Source organism: Oncorhynchus mykiss, chromosome 3 (genome assembly GCF_013265735.2).
Source record: "Oncorhynchus mykiss isolate Arlee chromosome 3, USDA_OmykA_1.1, whole genome shotgun sequence".
Lineage (NCBI taxonomy): Eukaryota > Metazoa > Chordata > Actinopteri > Salmoniformes > Salmonidae > Oncorhynchus > Oncorhynchus mykiss.
Genome location: NC_048567.1, coordinates 55,299,479 through 55,316,512, shown reverse-complemented (window position 1 = coordinate 55,316,512; position 17,034 = coordinate 55,299,479). Strand labels below are relative to the sequence as shown.

At 45.5% G+C, this 17,034-nt stretch overlaps 1 protein-coding gene across 1 annotated transcript in view; it reads right to left on the bottom strand.

Annotated features, from left to right (window-relative positions):
• kcnh3 (potassium voltage-gated channel, subfamily H (eag-related), member 3) overlaps window positions 1–17,034 on the bottom strand; it is a 198,208-nt gene that overhangs the window by 39,138 nt on the left and 142,036 nt on the right. Inside the window, exons 4-9 of the mRNA XM_036974624.1 lie at window positions 12,992–13,131; window positions 11,813–12,068; window positions 10,328–10,485; window positions 9,658–9,862; window positions 3,695–3,750; window positions 3,355–3,511 (exon numbers count right to left, since the gene is read on the bottom strand). Coding sequence (XP_036830519.1) covers window positions 3,355–3,511; window positions 3,695–3,750; window positions 9,658–9,862; window positions 10,328–10,485; window positions 11,813–12,068; window positions 12,992–13,131 — 972 coding nt within the window. The remainder of the gene's footprint in view (window positions 1–3,354; window positions 3,512–3,694; window positions 3,751–9,657; window positions 9,863–10,327; window positions 10,486–11,812; window positions 12,069–12,991; window positions 13,132–17,034) is intronic.

The following is a 17,034-nucleotide window of genomic DNA, read 5'->3' as shown; positions in this document are numbered from 1 at the left end:
TGAGGAACGGGGCCAGCAGACTTGCCTACTGCGGCCTTGGCCATCCTTCCCATGGTGCTGTCCGTTCAAATATACAGAGATATATTTATATATGTTTCGAGGTCATCGTCTTCCGTTAGCTTGAACAAAAACTGGTTGGGATGTGATCCAGGAGACTCTCATCCTTGCAGCTTCCTGACTTCCTCAACGAGGCGGATGTTTTGTAGTCGCTGTTCCTCCAGCATTCGTTCCTGAACCGCCTGTTGTGCTTGTTGGGCCTGGATGAACTGAGCTATCAACTCGTCCATGCTGATACTGTGTAAAGGTCAACCCTGATCTGACCACGTTATCAGAGTGCCCGCATTCTCCACCACTTGTGGCAGACCAGGGGGTTTGGTCAAGACGTTTACATAGATCAGACACGGACAGAGTATGATTAGCTCAGTTTCAAGGGTGTTTATTAAAGAATAAATCAAAAAGAAAAGAACAGGTCTCCCCCATGAGACCCTCTCCGGGATATCTTCTCCTGTGCTCCGGGTCTTCCTGTATCCTGTCGGGCACACAAACTCAACTCCCTCAGCTTAGCTCGGGTAACCGTATCCAACCACATGGAAGTCACCTCACTTCCCCTCGTCCTCTCCCTGTGTGCTGCCCTTCTGGCACCTTTATGGGCCTCGCACAGCAGGTGAGCAATCCGCCCCTGATTACTCACCAGCTCCCAATCAGCCCCAATTAGTCCTGTCCGGAGAGCCCGTCGAGACCTGGCACGTCCAGCAGATGGAGCCACAGCCTCGTGATGTAGACTTCATCTGTTACCAGGCCTCGAGGAGTCTCCCCCTGGTGGCTGACCTGCTGTACGCCACAGTCGATATAGGACTCGTTTTTCGGTGGATATAGATACTTTTATACCTGTTTCCTCCAGCATCTTCACAAGGTCCTTTGCTGTTGTTCTGAGATTGATTTGCACTTTTGTCACCAAAGTACATTCATCTCTAGAAGACAGAACGCGTCTCCTTCCTGAGGGGTATTACAGCTGAGTGGTCCCATGGTGTTTATACTTGCGTACTATTGTTTGTACAGATGAACGTGGTACCTTCAGGCGTTTGGAAATTGCTTCCAAGGATGACCCTGACTTGTGGAGGTCTACATTTTTTTATGTAAACTTCTGACCCACTGGAATTGTGATACAGTGAATTATACGTGAAATAATCTGTCTGTAAACAATTGTTGGAAAAATGACTTGTGTCATGCACAAAGTAGATGTCCTAACTGACTTGCCAAAACTATAGTTTGTTAACAAGAAATGTGTGGAGTGGTTGAAAAACGAGTTTTAATGTCTGTAAAATTCAGACTTCAACTGTAGGTAGGGGTAAAGTAACTAGGCAACAGGATAGATAATAGACATATGCATTAGAGCTCGATATAATGTTGTGTGTTTTAACTGATGATGTTTCTGTTATTTGTCTTGATTTTTTAGTTGAAGTTTGACGTAATACGACTTTTTCCCCCCACTGAAGGTCCAATAGACATGGTTCGATACTGAGGCTGCATTCTCTGTTTCCTTGATAGAGCACATAGAGAGAAGCTTGAAGCACTGTAGAGGAACACCTGCCCTACTGCTGGGAGACCTGGGTGTTTGACGCTCGTGGCAAGAGAAGAAGAGATTCAAATTGAACAGAGGAGAAGACCAACACTATCCTTGCTGCTACTGTATATTCATGTCTCAGTGGGGTCCTGGCACCAGTTAATGAGTTAAGTGAATATTTAGGCCACTCCACGCTGAGAGGCTGAGAGGAGAGGCTCTCTGGGAGGGCACACACACGCCCTCGGCCCTGGCATATACTGCTCAACTCGAGGGAGGGGGGGGGGGGGGGGGGGTAAAGAGGGAGGGAGGAAGGGATGGAGGCAGTGAGAAAGGGATTAGGGAGGGAGTAGGGATGTCTGTGTTATACCACTCACTTATGTCATAATTACTCAATAACAGTTTGCCATTGTCATTATTGAAGAGCCACTTCTGTCGATATCGTTAGAATCTCTGGTACACTACATGATCAAAAGTATGTGGACCTGCTCAATGAACATCTCATTCCAAAACAATGGCATTACTATGTAGTTGGTCCCCCCTTTGATGATATAACAGCCTCCACTCTTCTGGGAAGGCTTTTCACTAGATGTTGGAACATTGCTGCGGGGACTTGCTTCCATTCAGCCACAAGAGCATTAGTGAGGTCGGGCACTGATGTTGGGCGATTAGGCCTGGCTCGCAGTCGGCGTTCCAATTCATCCAAAAGGTGCTCGATGGAGTTGAGGATAGGGCTCTGTGCAGGGCCAGTCAAGTTCTTCCACACCAATCTCGACAAACCATTTCTGTATGAATCTCGTTTTGTGCACAGGGGCATTGTTATCCTGAAAAAGGAAAGGACCTCCCCCAAACTGTTGCCACAAAGTTGGAAGCACAGAATTATCTAGAATGTCATTCTATGCTGCAGCGTCAAGATTTCCCTTCACTGGAACAAAGAGCCTAACCCCAACCATGAAAAACAGCCCCAGACCATTATTTCTCCTCCACCAAACTTTACAGTTGGCACTATTCATTCGGGCAGGTAGCGTTCTCCTGGCATCCGCCAAACCCAGATTCTTCTGTTGACTGCCAGATGGTGAAGCGTGATTCATCGCTCCAGAGTCCAATGGCGGCGAGCTTTAAAACACTCCAGCCGCCGCTTGGCATTGCGCATGGTGATCTTAGGCTTTTGTGCTCGGCCATGGAAATCCATTTCATGAAGCTCCCTATGAACAGTTATTGTGCAGACGTTGCTTCCAGAGGCAGTTCGGAACTTGGTAGTGAGTGTTGCAACCGGGGACAGACGATCATTATGCGCTACGCACTTCAACACTCCGCAGTCCCATTCTTTGAGCTTGTCTACCACTTTGCGGCTGAGCCGTTGTTGCTCCTAAACATTTCCACTTCACAATAACAGCACTTACAGTTGACCAGGGCAGCTCTAGCAGGGCAGAAATTCGACGAACTGACTTGTTGGAAAGGTGGCATCCCATGACGGTGCCACGTTGAAAGTCACTGAGCTCTTCAGTAAGGCCTTTCTACTACAAATGTTTGAATATGGAGATTGCATGGAGGTGTGCTCGATTTTATACACTCGTCAGCAACGGGTGTGGCTCAAATAGCCAAATCCACTCATTTGAAGGGGTGTCCACATACTTTTGTATATCTAGTGTATATTTATAAACAGTATACACCAGAGAGCGATAGCATAGTAGGCAAACATCATTAGAAGGTGGTTTCCTATCCCCTGACACCACTGAGACCTAACGTTCTCACCAACCAATAACGTCCCTGTTGTATCTCCAGGGACTCACCTCCTATGAGCATGGTGCAGATGGAGAAGATCTTCTCAGAGTCGGTGTTGGCTGAGACGTTTCCGAAGCCCACGCTGGTCAGACTGCTCAGAGCGAAGTACAGAGACGTCACGTAGGAGCTCCTCACTGATGGACCCCCACCCAGAATCCCTCCACCCTGTCCCCCACCGACCCCCACCCCACCAGCCAAGGCCCCCGCCCCAGTCCCTGTGACGTTCCACTGGCTGGAGTTCCACGAGTCCTGCCCTGCTAGCTCCAACCCGGACACGTTCCATTGGCTACTGTTGGCCGGGAAGGCGTTGACAATGGCAGGGTGCAGCAAACCAGGAGCCAAAGTAGCAAGGGGAGACAGGAAGTAAGGGGTGCCCAGACGCTTTCCCAACTCGTGGAGCCAACCTGAGAGAGGGGGGAGGGGGAGGGGAGAGGGAGACAAAGAGAGGGAGAAGGAGAGGGAGGGAGGGAGGGAGAGAGAGAGAAGGAGGGGGAGAAATACAAAAGGAAAGTTACATACACATACCTAGCTGAATAACACATTGTGGACAGCCTGTCAGCGATCCACATAAACACACTCATGGGGGAAGAAACTGTAGCTTTAACCTTGTAGTTGAACTGGGCTGCCCAATGTACACAGTGCACACACACACACACACACACACACACACACACACCCCCACACACACACACACACACCCACCCGCACGCACGCATGCACGCACGCACACACACACACACACACACACCCGCACGCACGCACGCACGCACACACACACACACGCACACACGTACACACGCACGCACGCACGCACACTGAATCTGACCCAGTGTATAAACAAGGCGCACTAATGAATGTCTCTGGGTAGTCTCAGTGAACTGAATAAACCAATATCATTAGGAATGTTACACCTCAGTTGTTGCCTAATTAGCTTGTCATTATGCAAGCTAGCATTTCTAGGACATGTTGAGTATAATCTTTCTGATTTATGTGCCAGCGTGTGTGTAGTGTGTGTACGTGTTGGTTAGGTGTGTGAGTGTGTGTCAGTGTGCAGCAGTATGTGTGTGAATACATTTGTTTATCAATGTGTTTGTGCACCCGCAGTGTGCACTGGGGTGGGTCTTTTGAATAGGGTTGCTTATATGGCTGTGCGAACATAACAAATTATGTAAGAACTTGGCAGAACTGTCTCAGTCAGCTTTTCTGTCCATGCACAGCCAGATACATATACTTTGCTGTCCGTGGTCCTGAACTAACTCTCTGGCAACTCCTCTTCTCTTACCTTGTCCAAGGTTCTGAACATACCCTCTCTCTCAACTGCCTCCTGCAGTCTCGCTGCCTTTGTCCATTTAACATACAGTATCTGTCCTCCTTTGCTCTGAAATAATGCTGTCCATGGTGCTGAACTCCAGGCCAGACCTCTATATAAGGCTGCTAGCAGGCTTACTCTCCTCTCTCTAAGAAACTGTATCAGAGCCAAAGCTTGATTGATTTGTGATCTGTCTGCAGGTGTATCCCAGGAGGTTACATACTGTTATTCTAGCTCTGTCTGTCAGCCTGTCAGTCACCCAGCCCACGTCTTTGATAGACGTAGCAGGAGAAGCACAGACGGTTCTACTGAAGTTGTGAATCTTTGACGTGACACTCAAAAGATAACAACCTCTCTGAGAGTTCAGTCTTCACAGCATCCAAAACAACAGGTAAGGAGAGAATGAGGGGGATGAGAAAGAGTGAAAGGACAGATGGAGAATTCTAGATGAGGTGCTGACAGAGACACAGTTAGAAACCACACACACGAGTGCATACACATCACACTGAGTCCCATATATTCAATTTGAATAAACTGCCTGAACGCTATCTAGTGTCCCCGAGAACTAAATAAAATGTGCCTTTCAAGATTCTAACATCAGCCTTTAGTCAAGTTTTCACCAGAGACGTTCTCTCCCTCTCTCTCTCTCCCTCTCTCTCTCTCTCTCTCTCCCTCTCTATCCCTCTCTTTCCCTCTCTCTCCCTCCCCCCTCCCTCTCCCTCCCTCTCTAGATACTCTGTCTGTATAGGTTGCGTCCCAAATGGTGCCATATTCCCTATATATTGCACTACTTTTGACCAGAGACATATGGGTCCTAGTCAAAAGTGTGCACTACATAGGGAATAGGGTGACATTTGGGACAAAGTCATATCCTAGTCAAGGACTTATTTGATGCAGCATTCATCTGCTTAGTAATTGCTCTTTTTGTCCTCTTAGACATTGTGAGGATCCAAGGTCTCTCATACACCCACACGGATTTCAAACACATATTCAACACAACAATGTTTACTTTCCAACAATGGCTATTCCCATTTCCATTTTACAACTCTAGAATACTATAATTGATGTGGCAGCCTCGCTCTAGCCAGTTATTCTACCGCCCCCTCCTTCTCCCCGTCTCTCTTCTGCTCTCTATTGCCTGTGTATTGCCTAGCTCAGTGGACACTCCACCACAGGGCTCTGCAGTAGTCTGCTGGATAGCTGGCCATTTGTAAGAAAGGGCAGGGTGCAGGGAGCTGAAAATCATTTGTCAGGCAGTATTGCGGCTGTGGATGCGGAAAGGAGAAGGGTGCAGAGAGATATATTGTGGCTATGCTAGCATGGAGCAGCAGGGTGCCTGTGCCTGTATGGAGAAGGGTACGGTAAGGAGGGATGGAGGCAGCAGCAAGGAGCAGGGAACTGAGTATTAGACAGTATTGTGCATCGTGGCTGTGGTTGCATCGAGGAGAAGGGTGTACGCAGGGAGCAGAGAACTGAGCATCAGCCCTGACTAAGAGCTGCTCCCATGGACTTGAATTATTGATATGTATGCAGACAAAAGGTTCTGCAGCCGTTCACAGTACAACCCTACAGTACCTGCAGACACACATAAACACACAAACACAAATCCACGCCTGTGGTCTTGCTGTTGTTGTTGTGAGCTGCTGCTGCTGTTGATGTGTTTGTCATGTTACTAGAGCCGGTCTATAAATACTGCTGATCTATAATAATAACAGATGAAAGAAAACAGGCTTATAAGATGTGAGGGTTTCTGTGTGTTTGTATAGGAAATTGAAAAGATGCTATTACATTTGGTGCTTTCATGGAATGGTTTGGCAATGCTGATGGCTATGTAAGGCTCGAAAGACAATTCATGTTTGACAGTCTCCCACCTAAAGAAATATTTTTGTCTCAAATAAATGTATCAATCTCATATCACTACAGTATAATATGAAACTGGTCCAACTCGCTTTTATACTGAGCTGGGACAAGCCAAACCTCTGCCTACCCAATCAACTGTAATCAACCTAATGAATTAAAGATCAGTCTGACCCTGCATTAGCATTTGAAGGGCACCCCGCTTTTCTAAACCAACTAAATCTAACAGCTCAAGAATGGCTATGGCTACCACCAAAATCACCTCCCACAACGTACCAACTTACCCGCCAATCAAGCTTTGAATAGTACAGGCTCAATCAACTTACAGAAAATTGCAACAGGAATGGCTGTGGGTACCCTCAAAATCAAACCCTAAACTTCAGAATACAAACTGACCCACCATTAAAGCCTTGAATAAGCATGAGCAACCAGGAAATGCCTGTGAAACCAATGACAGTCTCTGAACAAGTTGGGTTCATGGCGCTTGAGTCCTGGGGCTGGGCTAAAGATATGCAGCAGGACTGGCTGGAACACCCTGGGGTACAAGGCCTTCGGAAAGTATTCAGACCCTTTGACCTTTTCCACATGTTGTTACGTTACAGCTTTATTATAAAATGGATTAAATGAACAAAAAATATCTGCATTCTACACACGTTACAGCATAATGACAAAGTGAAAACAGGTTTCTAGAAATGTTTGCAAATGTATTAAAATTTAAAACAGAAATACCTTATTTACATGCGTATTCAGACCCTTTGCTATGAAACTCAAAATTGAGCTCAGGTGCATCCTGTTTCCATTGATCATGCTTGACATGTTTCTACAACTTGATTGGAATCCACCTGTGGTAAATGCAATTGATTGGACATGATTTGTAATGGGATCCACCTGTCTATATAATGTCCCACAGTTGACAGTGCATGTCAGAGCAAAAAACAAGCCATGAGGTTGAAGGAATTGTCCGTAGAGCTCCGAGACAGGATTAAGTTGAGACACAGATCTGGGGAAGGGTACCAAAACATTTCTGCAGCATTGAAGGTCCCCAAGAACACAGTGGCCTCCGTCATTCTTAAATGGAAGAAGTTTGAAACCACCAAGACTCTTCCTAGAGCTGGCTACCTGGCCAAACTGAGCAATCGGGGGAGAAGGACGTGAGGGAGGTGACCAAGAACCCAATGGTCACTCGGACAGAGCTCTAGAGTTCCTCTCTGGACATCGGAGAACCTTCCAGAAGGACAACCATCTCTGCAGCACTCCACCAATCAGGCTTTTATGATAGACTGGCCAGACGGAAGCAACTCCTCAGTAAAAGGCACATGACAGCCCGCTTGGAGTTTTCCCAACGGCACCTAAAGACTCTCAGACAATGAGATTCTCTGGTCTGATGAAACCAAGATTGGCCTGAATGCCAAGCGTCACGTCTGGAGGAAACCTGGCACCATCCCTACAGTGATGCATGGTGGTGGCAGAATCATGCTGTGGGGATGTTTTCAGTGGCAGGGAGTCAGGATTGAGGCAAAGATGAACGAAGCAAAGTACAGAGATCCTTGATGAAAACCTGCTCCAGAGTGCTCAGGACCTCAGACTGGGGTAAAGATTCACCTTCCAACAGGACAACGACCTTAAGCACACAGCCAAGACAACGCATGAGTGGCTTCAGGACAAGTCCCTGAATGTCCTTGAGTGGCCCAGCCAGAGCCCAGACTTGAACCTCATCTAACATCTCTGGAGAGACCTGAAAATAGCTTTGCAGCAACGCTCCCCATCCAACCTGACAGAGCTTGAGAGGATCCGCAGAGAAGAATGGGAGAAACGCCTCAAATACAAATGTGCCAAGCTTGTAACGTCATACCCAAGAAGACTCAAGGCTGTAATCGCTGCCAAATATACAAAGTACTGAGTAAAGGGTCTGAATACTTATGTAAATGTGATGTTAAAAAAATACAATTAAAAAATTACAAAAAAATGTCTAATCCTGTTTTTGCTTTGCCATTATGGGGTAATGTGTGTAGATTGATGAGGGAAAAAAACTATGTAATACATTTTAGAATAAGGCTGTAACGTAACAAAATGTGGAAAAAGTCAAGGGGTCTGAATACTTTCCGAATGCACTTTATATTGGTGCTTTGGTACTGGTCCAGGACATAAAGATACTGTCAGTATCCTTTCTGGGGATCAGTGTCTCAGAGTAAGGGTGCTGCTCTAGGATCAGATCCCCCATCTTATTCATCATGATCTAAAATGAAAAACTGAACCTAGGTCAGCACTTCTACTCTGAGACACTATAAATATCGACTTCTGAGCCATTTAATATTAGGCTGTGGGTCAGACTATGGACAGGTCCAGACAGGTCCACAATGACTAATGTTAATGATGCTCTTGATTCCAGGGGCAGCTCCATAAAGTGACTGACCACTAAGGTGTATTGATCAGTCAGTTACTGTGTCTCAGGCAGGGGTTGGAACCAAAATCCTTTTCCTGGGGCCCCTAAGGCAGTAGAGCTGGCAGAGAGGACATGGTCTGGACCTGGCCAGTCGCCCACTTCCATATCTGCTACAGTTCAGAAAGTCAAAATGGATTACAGTTCACTCTCTGACTAAGACAGAGTGTGTTTGTATTTGTGAGTGTGTGTGTGTGTGTGTGTGTGCGCGTGTGGGTGTGTGTTCGTCATTCAAGCCGTGTGTGTGTGTGTGTGTGTGTGTGTGTGTGTGTGTGTGTGTGTGTGTGTCTTTTTCTACCTAACCAAAGGATTTTAAGATGCAGTTTTCTATTTAGTGGTGCATGTAGAATATCAAGGAGGTTTCGCCTTATTAAAATCATCTATTGTATTTATCATGAATACTATGAGGGAGACTCATCCTCCATGACAGCATAACTGCTGTTTCCTGATCAAATCTTAGGCTAAAATGATTAGACACAACCTTTTGCAACAGCCAGACGCGTTAGAAGTCCTGAATTGAATTACATCATGAATAGTCATTGTATAGAAGGTCTAGTAAGACCCATGTATGTTATTTTATTCATTAATATTATATCATTAGATATATTATACAACTGGATGCCTGTGATGCTGCATCTTGGCTAAGGCTCCCTTGACAAAACAGAAAAATCTCAATGTGCAATGCAGACATCCCGGTGTACTGACCGATGTCCCAGGAGTTGGGGCTGTTTTCGATCTCTCTGCGTCCGATGAAGTACCAGACGCAGGCCATCCAGTGGGCCAGCAGGGCGAACATGGACATGAGCAGGGTGAGGACTACAGCACTGTACTGGGAGTAGCGCTCCAGCTTCTGTAGCAGCCTCAGCAGGCGCAGCAACCGCACTGTCTTCAGCAGGTGGACCCCAAAGTACTGTAGAAACATAGATACAGGCACACATATCTCGGTTCTGAAGGTAAAGTACTGTAGAAACACAGATACAGGCACACATATCTCGGTTCTGAAGGTAAAGTACTGTAGAAACACATAGATACAGGCACACATATCTCAGTTCTGAAGGCAAAGTACTGTAGAAACACACAGATACAGGCACACATATCTCGGTTCTGAAGGCAAAGTATTGTAGAAACACACAGATACAGGCACACATATCTCGGTTCTGAAGGTAAAGTACTGTTGGATCTCTGTGGAAAAGATTGTTTGATGAAAAGTGACATCATAGGTGTCAGTTCTCCTGCAGCTGTATCCCGCAGAGCTACTTGGTTCTAGTTCTCTACGGAACTGACTGGCCCATACATCTCCATACAAGCACTAGACCAACCAAATCTATTACTTTTCAATATCCACAGTCCCACACACATCCTGACACCCACTCACCACGCTGACGTTAAAGGCATAGAGCAGGTCAAAGGGCAAGGCAGCGATGAGGTCAACAAACAGCCAGGTGGTGACGTAGTGCACACATATGGAACGGGCATCGTACACCACCTGGCCCGACGTGCTCACAAAGGTCGTCCGAAAGTTCAATGCAATATCTGCACAACGACAAGAATACATAGGATTTATTTACAATTCATTTCTTATTAACAAATGAATTCATGAATTCATGAATAGCTCAGACAAATAGCACATTTTTGATGGTTCATACTGTGTAAGTTCACTGCTATAGATATCGTGACTTTATTGACTCACGTGGCTTTTATATTAAAAGGGTAAATTAACAATTGAGGGAAATGGTCCATAGGTGGTTTGTATAATTGAATGGCTGCAGATAGACAGAATGTATTCAGTTAGGCTTTTTATTTGTTAAAAACAATTGAGAGAAATGGTGTATTGCATGTGGTTCATAAATAATTTGACTAGAGATGTATCGTTAACACTGCAGTTAGTGAACTTTTATGATGCCCAGCTGTCTGCTAAGGAGAGAGAGAGAGAGAGAGAGAGAGAGAGAGAGAGAGAGAGAGAGAGAGAGAGAGAGAGAGAGAGAGGGGGAGAGAGAGAGAGAGGGGGAGAGAGAGAGAGAGGGGGAGAGAGAGAGAGAGAGAGAGAGGGAGAGAGAGAGAGAGAGAGAGAGAGAGAGAGAGAGAGAGGGAGAAGGAGAGGGGGAGAGAGAGAGAGAGGGGGAGAGAGAGAGAGAGAGAGAGAGAGAGAGAGAGAGAGAGAGAGAGAGAGAGAGAGAGAGAGAGAGGGGGAGAGAGAGAGAGAGGGGGAGAGAGAGAGAGAGAGGGAGAGAGAGAGAGAGAGAGAGGGAGAGGGAGAGGGAGAGAGAGGGGGGAGAGAGAGAGAGAGACGATGAACAGAGTGAGACAATGAACAGAGTGAGACGATGAACAGAGTTTTCCACATGGGCTGCTAATAAAATGCTTAACAAATAAGTGTTAATTACCATTAACTTTAATTTAATAAGATGACTGGATGTAATTCTCCCACAATGAATGTACTAAGTACCTGTAGGCAATAGAATTAGTGTTGGATGAAATGAACGCAAACGTCAACTCAATGAATGTCAAGGGGAGTCTGTGGAGGCTTGAGTACACACAGTGTGTTAATGTATTTGTGTAGAGGAAGGTACCCAGCCATAGGTAAATGCAGTCGACTGAGAGACATAGAATGTCATAATCATAAAGTCTTTAAATAGGGATGAGCAGCCGCTGCACCTGCCTTAACATCTGCTAATCTGTGTATGCTTCAAATAAACGTTTAGATTTTTATTTGATTTCAAATAGTGTTGGAATAATGTTATAATGCAATACTTATAGATGCAGTTGAACATGTTAAATATTATTAAAACATCCAAATAATGTGCGATTCTTTTAACCGTAATGTGAGAATAACTTTAAGTTCTATTCCTTGTCTCCTTACCTAGCATGAAGAGGATCTCCACTAGGATGTCACTCACACTGGGGGGGCTGCGGGGGGCAGAGCTCCCTTCGTCCCGCCCCCCCACCACAGTGAAACACACATTATAGGGCACCGTGACTGCCACATAGAAGGTAGCCAGCAGGATTAGCCAATCCCAGCCTGCCTTGAAGGTCCCGTAGTGGAGCAAGATGAATCGGGACTTCTGAATGGCTGCCACCTTGTACTCTGGGATGGGTGGCTTGTCCCCAAACATGTTCTGGAGGGGTGAGGAGGAAGATAGGCACGTCAAGAACTGGACTTACATACAGTACTAGTAACACAACATACTACTTCAGGTCTGAAGTTTATCATGAGAACATGACCTAAGCAGGAACAACTCTAGGTTCTGGTTAGTTATAGTTATAGGCAATAGAATAAAAAGGAGGAGTTCTCTCTTTTGAAAACGACTGCATGTCTAAATGAACAGAAATACGAATGCAGGGCTATTTTCACCAAAGTCAAGGAGAACCTGCTCAGCTCAGTCAGTCAGAACCTGCTCAGTCAACCTTCCTCCCATCTGTACCCTTCAGTAAACCTTATTTATTGGTGTATTTCAGAAAACTCAGTTTAATCCTGGAATGAAAACTCAGCAACATGACTATCATTGTAAATCCTGTGAACTTGACCCTGGGTTTGGACTGAAGACACTTTACACTGTGGGTTGGATGGGCTTGGTCTGGAGCTACAAGGTTAATCTATTCGACATCTACATCTACGGGTTGTTCAGGATTGTCCTCAAAACAAGCTTACTCAATGTCATTGTAGCACTCCTTGAGATGTGGTTGGACACTTAGCTGTCGAGGCAAGGTGTGTGTGTGTACAGATGTAGGATCTTAATTTGATCACTCTTTTGTTGATGAGAATTTTCCTGGACAGCAGAAAACGCATACTTGTAGTATACTCTTGGCTTAAAAAGGCTTCTAAAGTTTGTCATTTCCACTTGAAAATGTAAGACTTGATTTGCAAGTATGTATCAACCCCTACATTTTTTTCATCAATTATAATCCACATAATGATTCACATTTCCTGTTGCTGCATGATTATTTTCCTGCTGTAGCAAACTGGCTCAAATTAATATCCTATATCTGTACATGTGTGTGTTGGTGTGTGTGCAAGAGTGTGTGTGACACAGCAACTCACGTTGTTGAGTTTGATCTTGCTCTTGTCCTGTTTCTGCAGGTGTCCAGACAGGTGGTAGAGCACCGCCCGGCTGCGTCTGCGGTTGGTGTTGAAGCCTGGGGGACGGGTGACCTTGTGCACTTCCAGACCCGTTTCCTCATCTGGGGACAGAGAGAAGGTTGTGGAATTCATGAATCATTTAATGAATTATTTTGTAGACATCTATATTTTATTTGACACATTTAACTGGTTAAACGCTGAGCGGTTGTTTTGGGCCCTTTGGGGTGTACCCCCCCCAAATACAATTCATCATAAATAGAAAATGATATATAATTTGAAAGCTACAGGCCTTTTTGGAAATCGTACTCAAATCTTACTGCTGGAAATGTCATAAGAAGTTTGAAGTTTATTCACCTGTCTGTGTGTTATTTCCAAAACACAAACTCCGTGACTTGAAAGCCCTGATTGGTAAGGTCATTTTAAGATGATAGACTTGAAGATCCATTCAGCCATTTTGGCACAGTGACTCACTACCCAAACCAGGTGCAACTGGTTTCAAGTGGCCAAGAGATGTCATGTGATCTCCTACTGCTATCTAGTAGGTGAACTGGGAATCAGACAGAGGATATATTTACATCAATGAATAGGTAGAGACTTCAGCTTTCTCCTCATATCATTCCTGTAAAATGAGAGGTGAAGGTATGGCACATTGCACAAGCTCTGCACTTTTAAAATGGCTGTGTTCCAATGGGAATTTGTGCATGTTTGGAGCGACACTATTACTGTAGGTAAAAGATCTGAGAATTATTATTATTCTATATTTTTTTCAATTTTATTCCTGTTGGAACTGTAATTGGTGACATATTTTATCTCAAACCTTTCAAATCTCAAATTTTCCAACATGTGTACAATTGGGGGGACCCCTACCCCTCAAACAATTCTAAATAAAAACCTGTACATTTCAGTATTTTTTGCTGTATCTCAGGTTCTGTAGTAGTCACATTGTTTCTGATATCTTTTTCTGAATTCCACAGTACTTAACTTTCTAAATAGTAAGCATGCGTGTGTAGGATTTATAGTTTTGAAACCAAAATGTGTTTATATTATGTGTCGTTTCGAAAATGCCACCAATGCCACCATCAGAGTTTAACATTAAGGTACATAAAAAGTTCCCTCAGCCATGTGAGCACAACAACAGACACATTCTGAAATCCAAACGTAGGAAAGGAGAGTGTTTCTATTCCCCCTTCCTTGAGTCAGGTGTATCTTGGCACCACTCTTAATGAGACACCTTTACAGTGTATAGGGCCAGAGGTGAATCTACAAGGATGTAACTGAATGACTGACTCATCAGTAAAGATGACAGAGAGTGGGGGGATGAGGGACAGAGAGTGTTTTTCTTTTTACACTTCTGTCTGATTTATTATAGAGCAGACAACAATAGAGTGTGTAGGTGTGAAAACACTGCCAGGACCTTTGGGGGCCCTAAGCGAGATTTGGTGTTGGGTCCCCAACCACCTCATGGGCAAACATTTTAGTAGCCCCCTTGTTGAAGGCGGAGAGTAAGATTTAATTTAAAGTTAATTTCCTGCAATTCTACACATTTTACCATGGGGTGTAGAGACGTTTTTGCAGTTTTAAAGCTAATTTCCTGTTAATCTACACATTTTACCATGGGGCGTAGAGACATTTTTGCAGTTTTAAAACTCATTTCTGGTTAATCTACACATTTTACCATGGGGTGTAGAGACGTTTTTGCAGTTTTAAAGCTAATTTCCTGTTAATCTACACATTTTACCATGGGGCGTAGAGACATTTTTGCAGTTTTAAAACTCATTTCTGGTTAATCTACACATTTTACCATGGGGCGTAGAGACATTTTTGCAGTTTTAAAACTCATTTCTGGTTAATCTACACATTTTACCATGGGGCGTAGAGACATTTTTGCAGTTTTAAAGCTCATTTCCGGTTAATCTACACATTTTACCATGGGGCGTAGAGACATTTTTGCAGTTTTAAAGCTCATTTCCGGTTAATCTACACATTTTACCATGGGGCGCAGAGACATTTTTGCAGTTTTAAAACTAATTTCCGGTTAATCTACACATTTTACCATGGGGCGTAGAGACATTTTTGCAGTTTTAAAGCTAATTTCCGGTTAATCTACACATTTTACCATGGGGCGCAGAGACAATTTTGCAGAGTAGTAGATAGGGAAGGTATGGAAATGTCAAAACTAATTTCAGAGTTTAACCAACCAGACAGAATAACCAAGTCTCCCTCCCTCCCTCCAGTCTTACACACTCATTCTTATAACAGTGTAACACTTGTATGCTCTTTAAAGGTTACAGTCATTACATCTTGGTGAAAAATCACAGAACAAAAAACATGACCACCTCTCTATCTTTCTCCATCTCTCTCTCTACCCCTCCCTCCATCCTATCTCTCTATCCCTCTCTCTATCCCTCCCTCCATCCTCTCTCTCTATCCCTCCCTCAATCCCTCTCTCTATCCCTCTCTCCATCCTATCTCTCTATCCCTCCCTCCATCATATCTCTCTACCCCTCCCTCCATCCTATCTCTCTATCCCTCCCTTCATCCTCTCTCTATCCCTCCCTCCATCCTCTCTCTCTACCCCTGCCTCCATCCTATCTCTCTACCCCTCCCTCCATCCCTCTCTCTATCCCTCCCTCAATCCCTCTCTCTATCCCTCCCTCCATCCTCTCTCTCTACCCCTCCCTCCATCCTATCTCTCTATCCCTCCCTCAATCCCTTTTTCTATCCCTCCCTCCATCCTATCTCTCTATCCCTCCCTCCAACCCCCTCTCTATCCCTCCCTCCATCCCTCTCTCTATCCCTCCCTCCCTCCATCCCTCTCTTTATCCCTTCCTCCATCCCTCTCTCTATCCATTTCTCTCTCTCTATCCCTCCCTTCATCCTCTCTCTCTATCCCTCCCTCCATCCTCTCTCTTTATCCCTCCCTCCAACCCCCTCTCTATCCCTTCCTCCACCCCTCTCTCTATCCTCCCTCCATCCCTCTCTCTATCCCTTCCTATATCCCTCTCTCTATCCTCCCTCCATCCCTCTCTCTATCCCTACCTCCATCCCTCTCTCTATCCCTTCCTCTCTCTCTATCCCTCTCTCCATCCCTCTCTCTATCCCTTCCTCCATCCCTCTCTCTATCCCTTCCTCCATCCCTCTCTCTATTCCCTTCCTTCCTCCATCCCTCTCACTATACCTTCCTCCATCCCTCTCTCTATCCCTTCCTCCACCCCTCTCTTTACCCCACTCTTTATCCCTTCCTCCATCCCTCTCTCTATCCCTCCCTCCATCCCCCTCTCTATCCATTCCCCTTCCTCCATCCCTCTCTCTAGCCCTTCATCCATCCCTCCCTCTCTATCCCTTCCCCTCTCTCTATCCCTCCATCCATCCCTCTCTCTAGCCCTTCCTCATCCCTCTCCTTATCCCTTCCTCCATCCCTCTCTCTATTCATTCCTCCATCCCTTCCTCCATCCCTCTCTCTATTCATTCCTCCATCCCTATCTTTATCCCTCTCTCTATCCCTTCCTCCATCCCTCTCTCCATCCCTCTCTCTATCCCTTCCTCCATCCCTCTCTCTATCCCTTCCTCCATCCTTCTCTTAATCCTTTCCTCTCCCTCTATCCCTTCCTCCATCCCTCTCTCTATCCCTTCCTCCATCCCTCTCTTAATCCCTTCCTCTCCCTCTATCCCTTCCTCCATCCCTCTCTTAATCCCTTCCTCTCTCTCTATCCCTTCCTCCTTCCCTCTCTCTATCCCTTCCTCCATCCCTCTCTTTAACCTTCCTCTCCCTCTATCCCTTCCTCCATCCCTCTCTCTATCCCTTCCTCCATCCCTCTCTTTAACCCTTCCTCTCCCTCTATCCCTTCCTCCATCCCTCTCTTTATCCCTTCCTCTCCCTCTATCCCTTCCTCCATCCCTCTCTTTATCCCTTCCTCCATCCCTCTCTCTATCCCTTCCTCCATCCCTCTCTCTATCCCTTCCTCTGGGCCTTGCTCTGGGTCCTGGTCTAACTCAGGGTAACT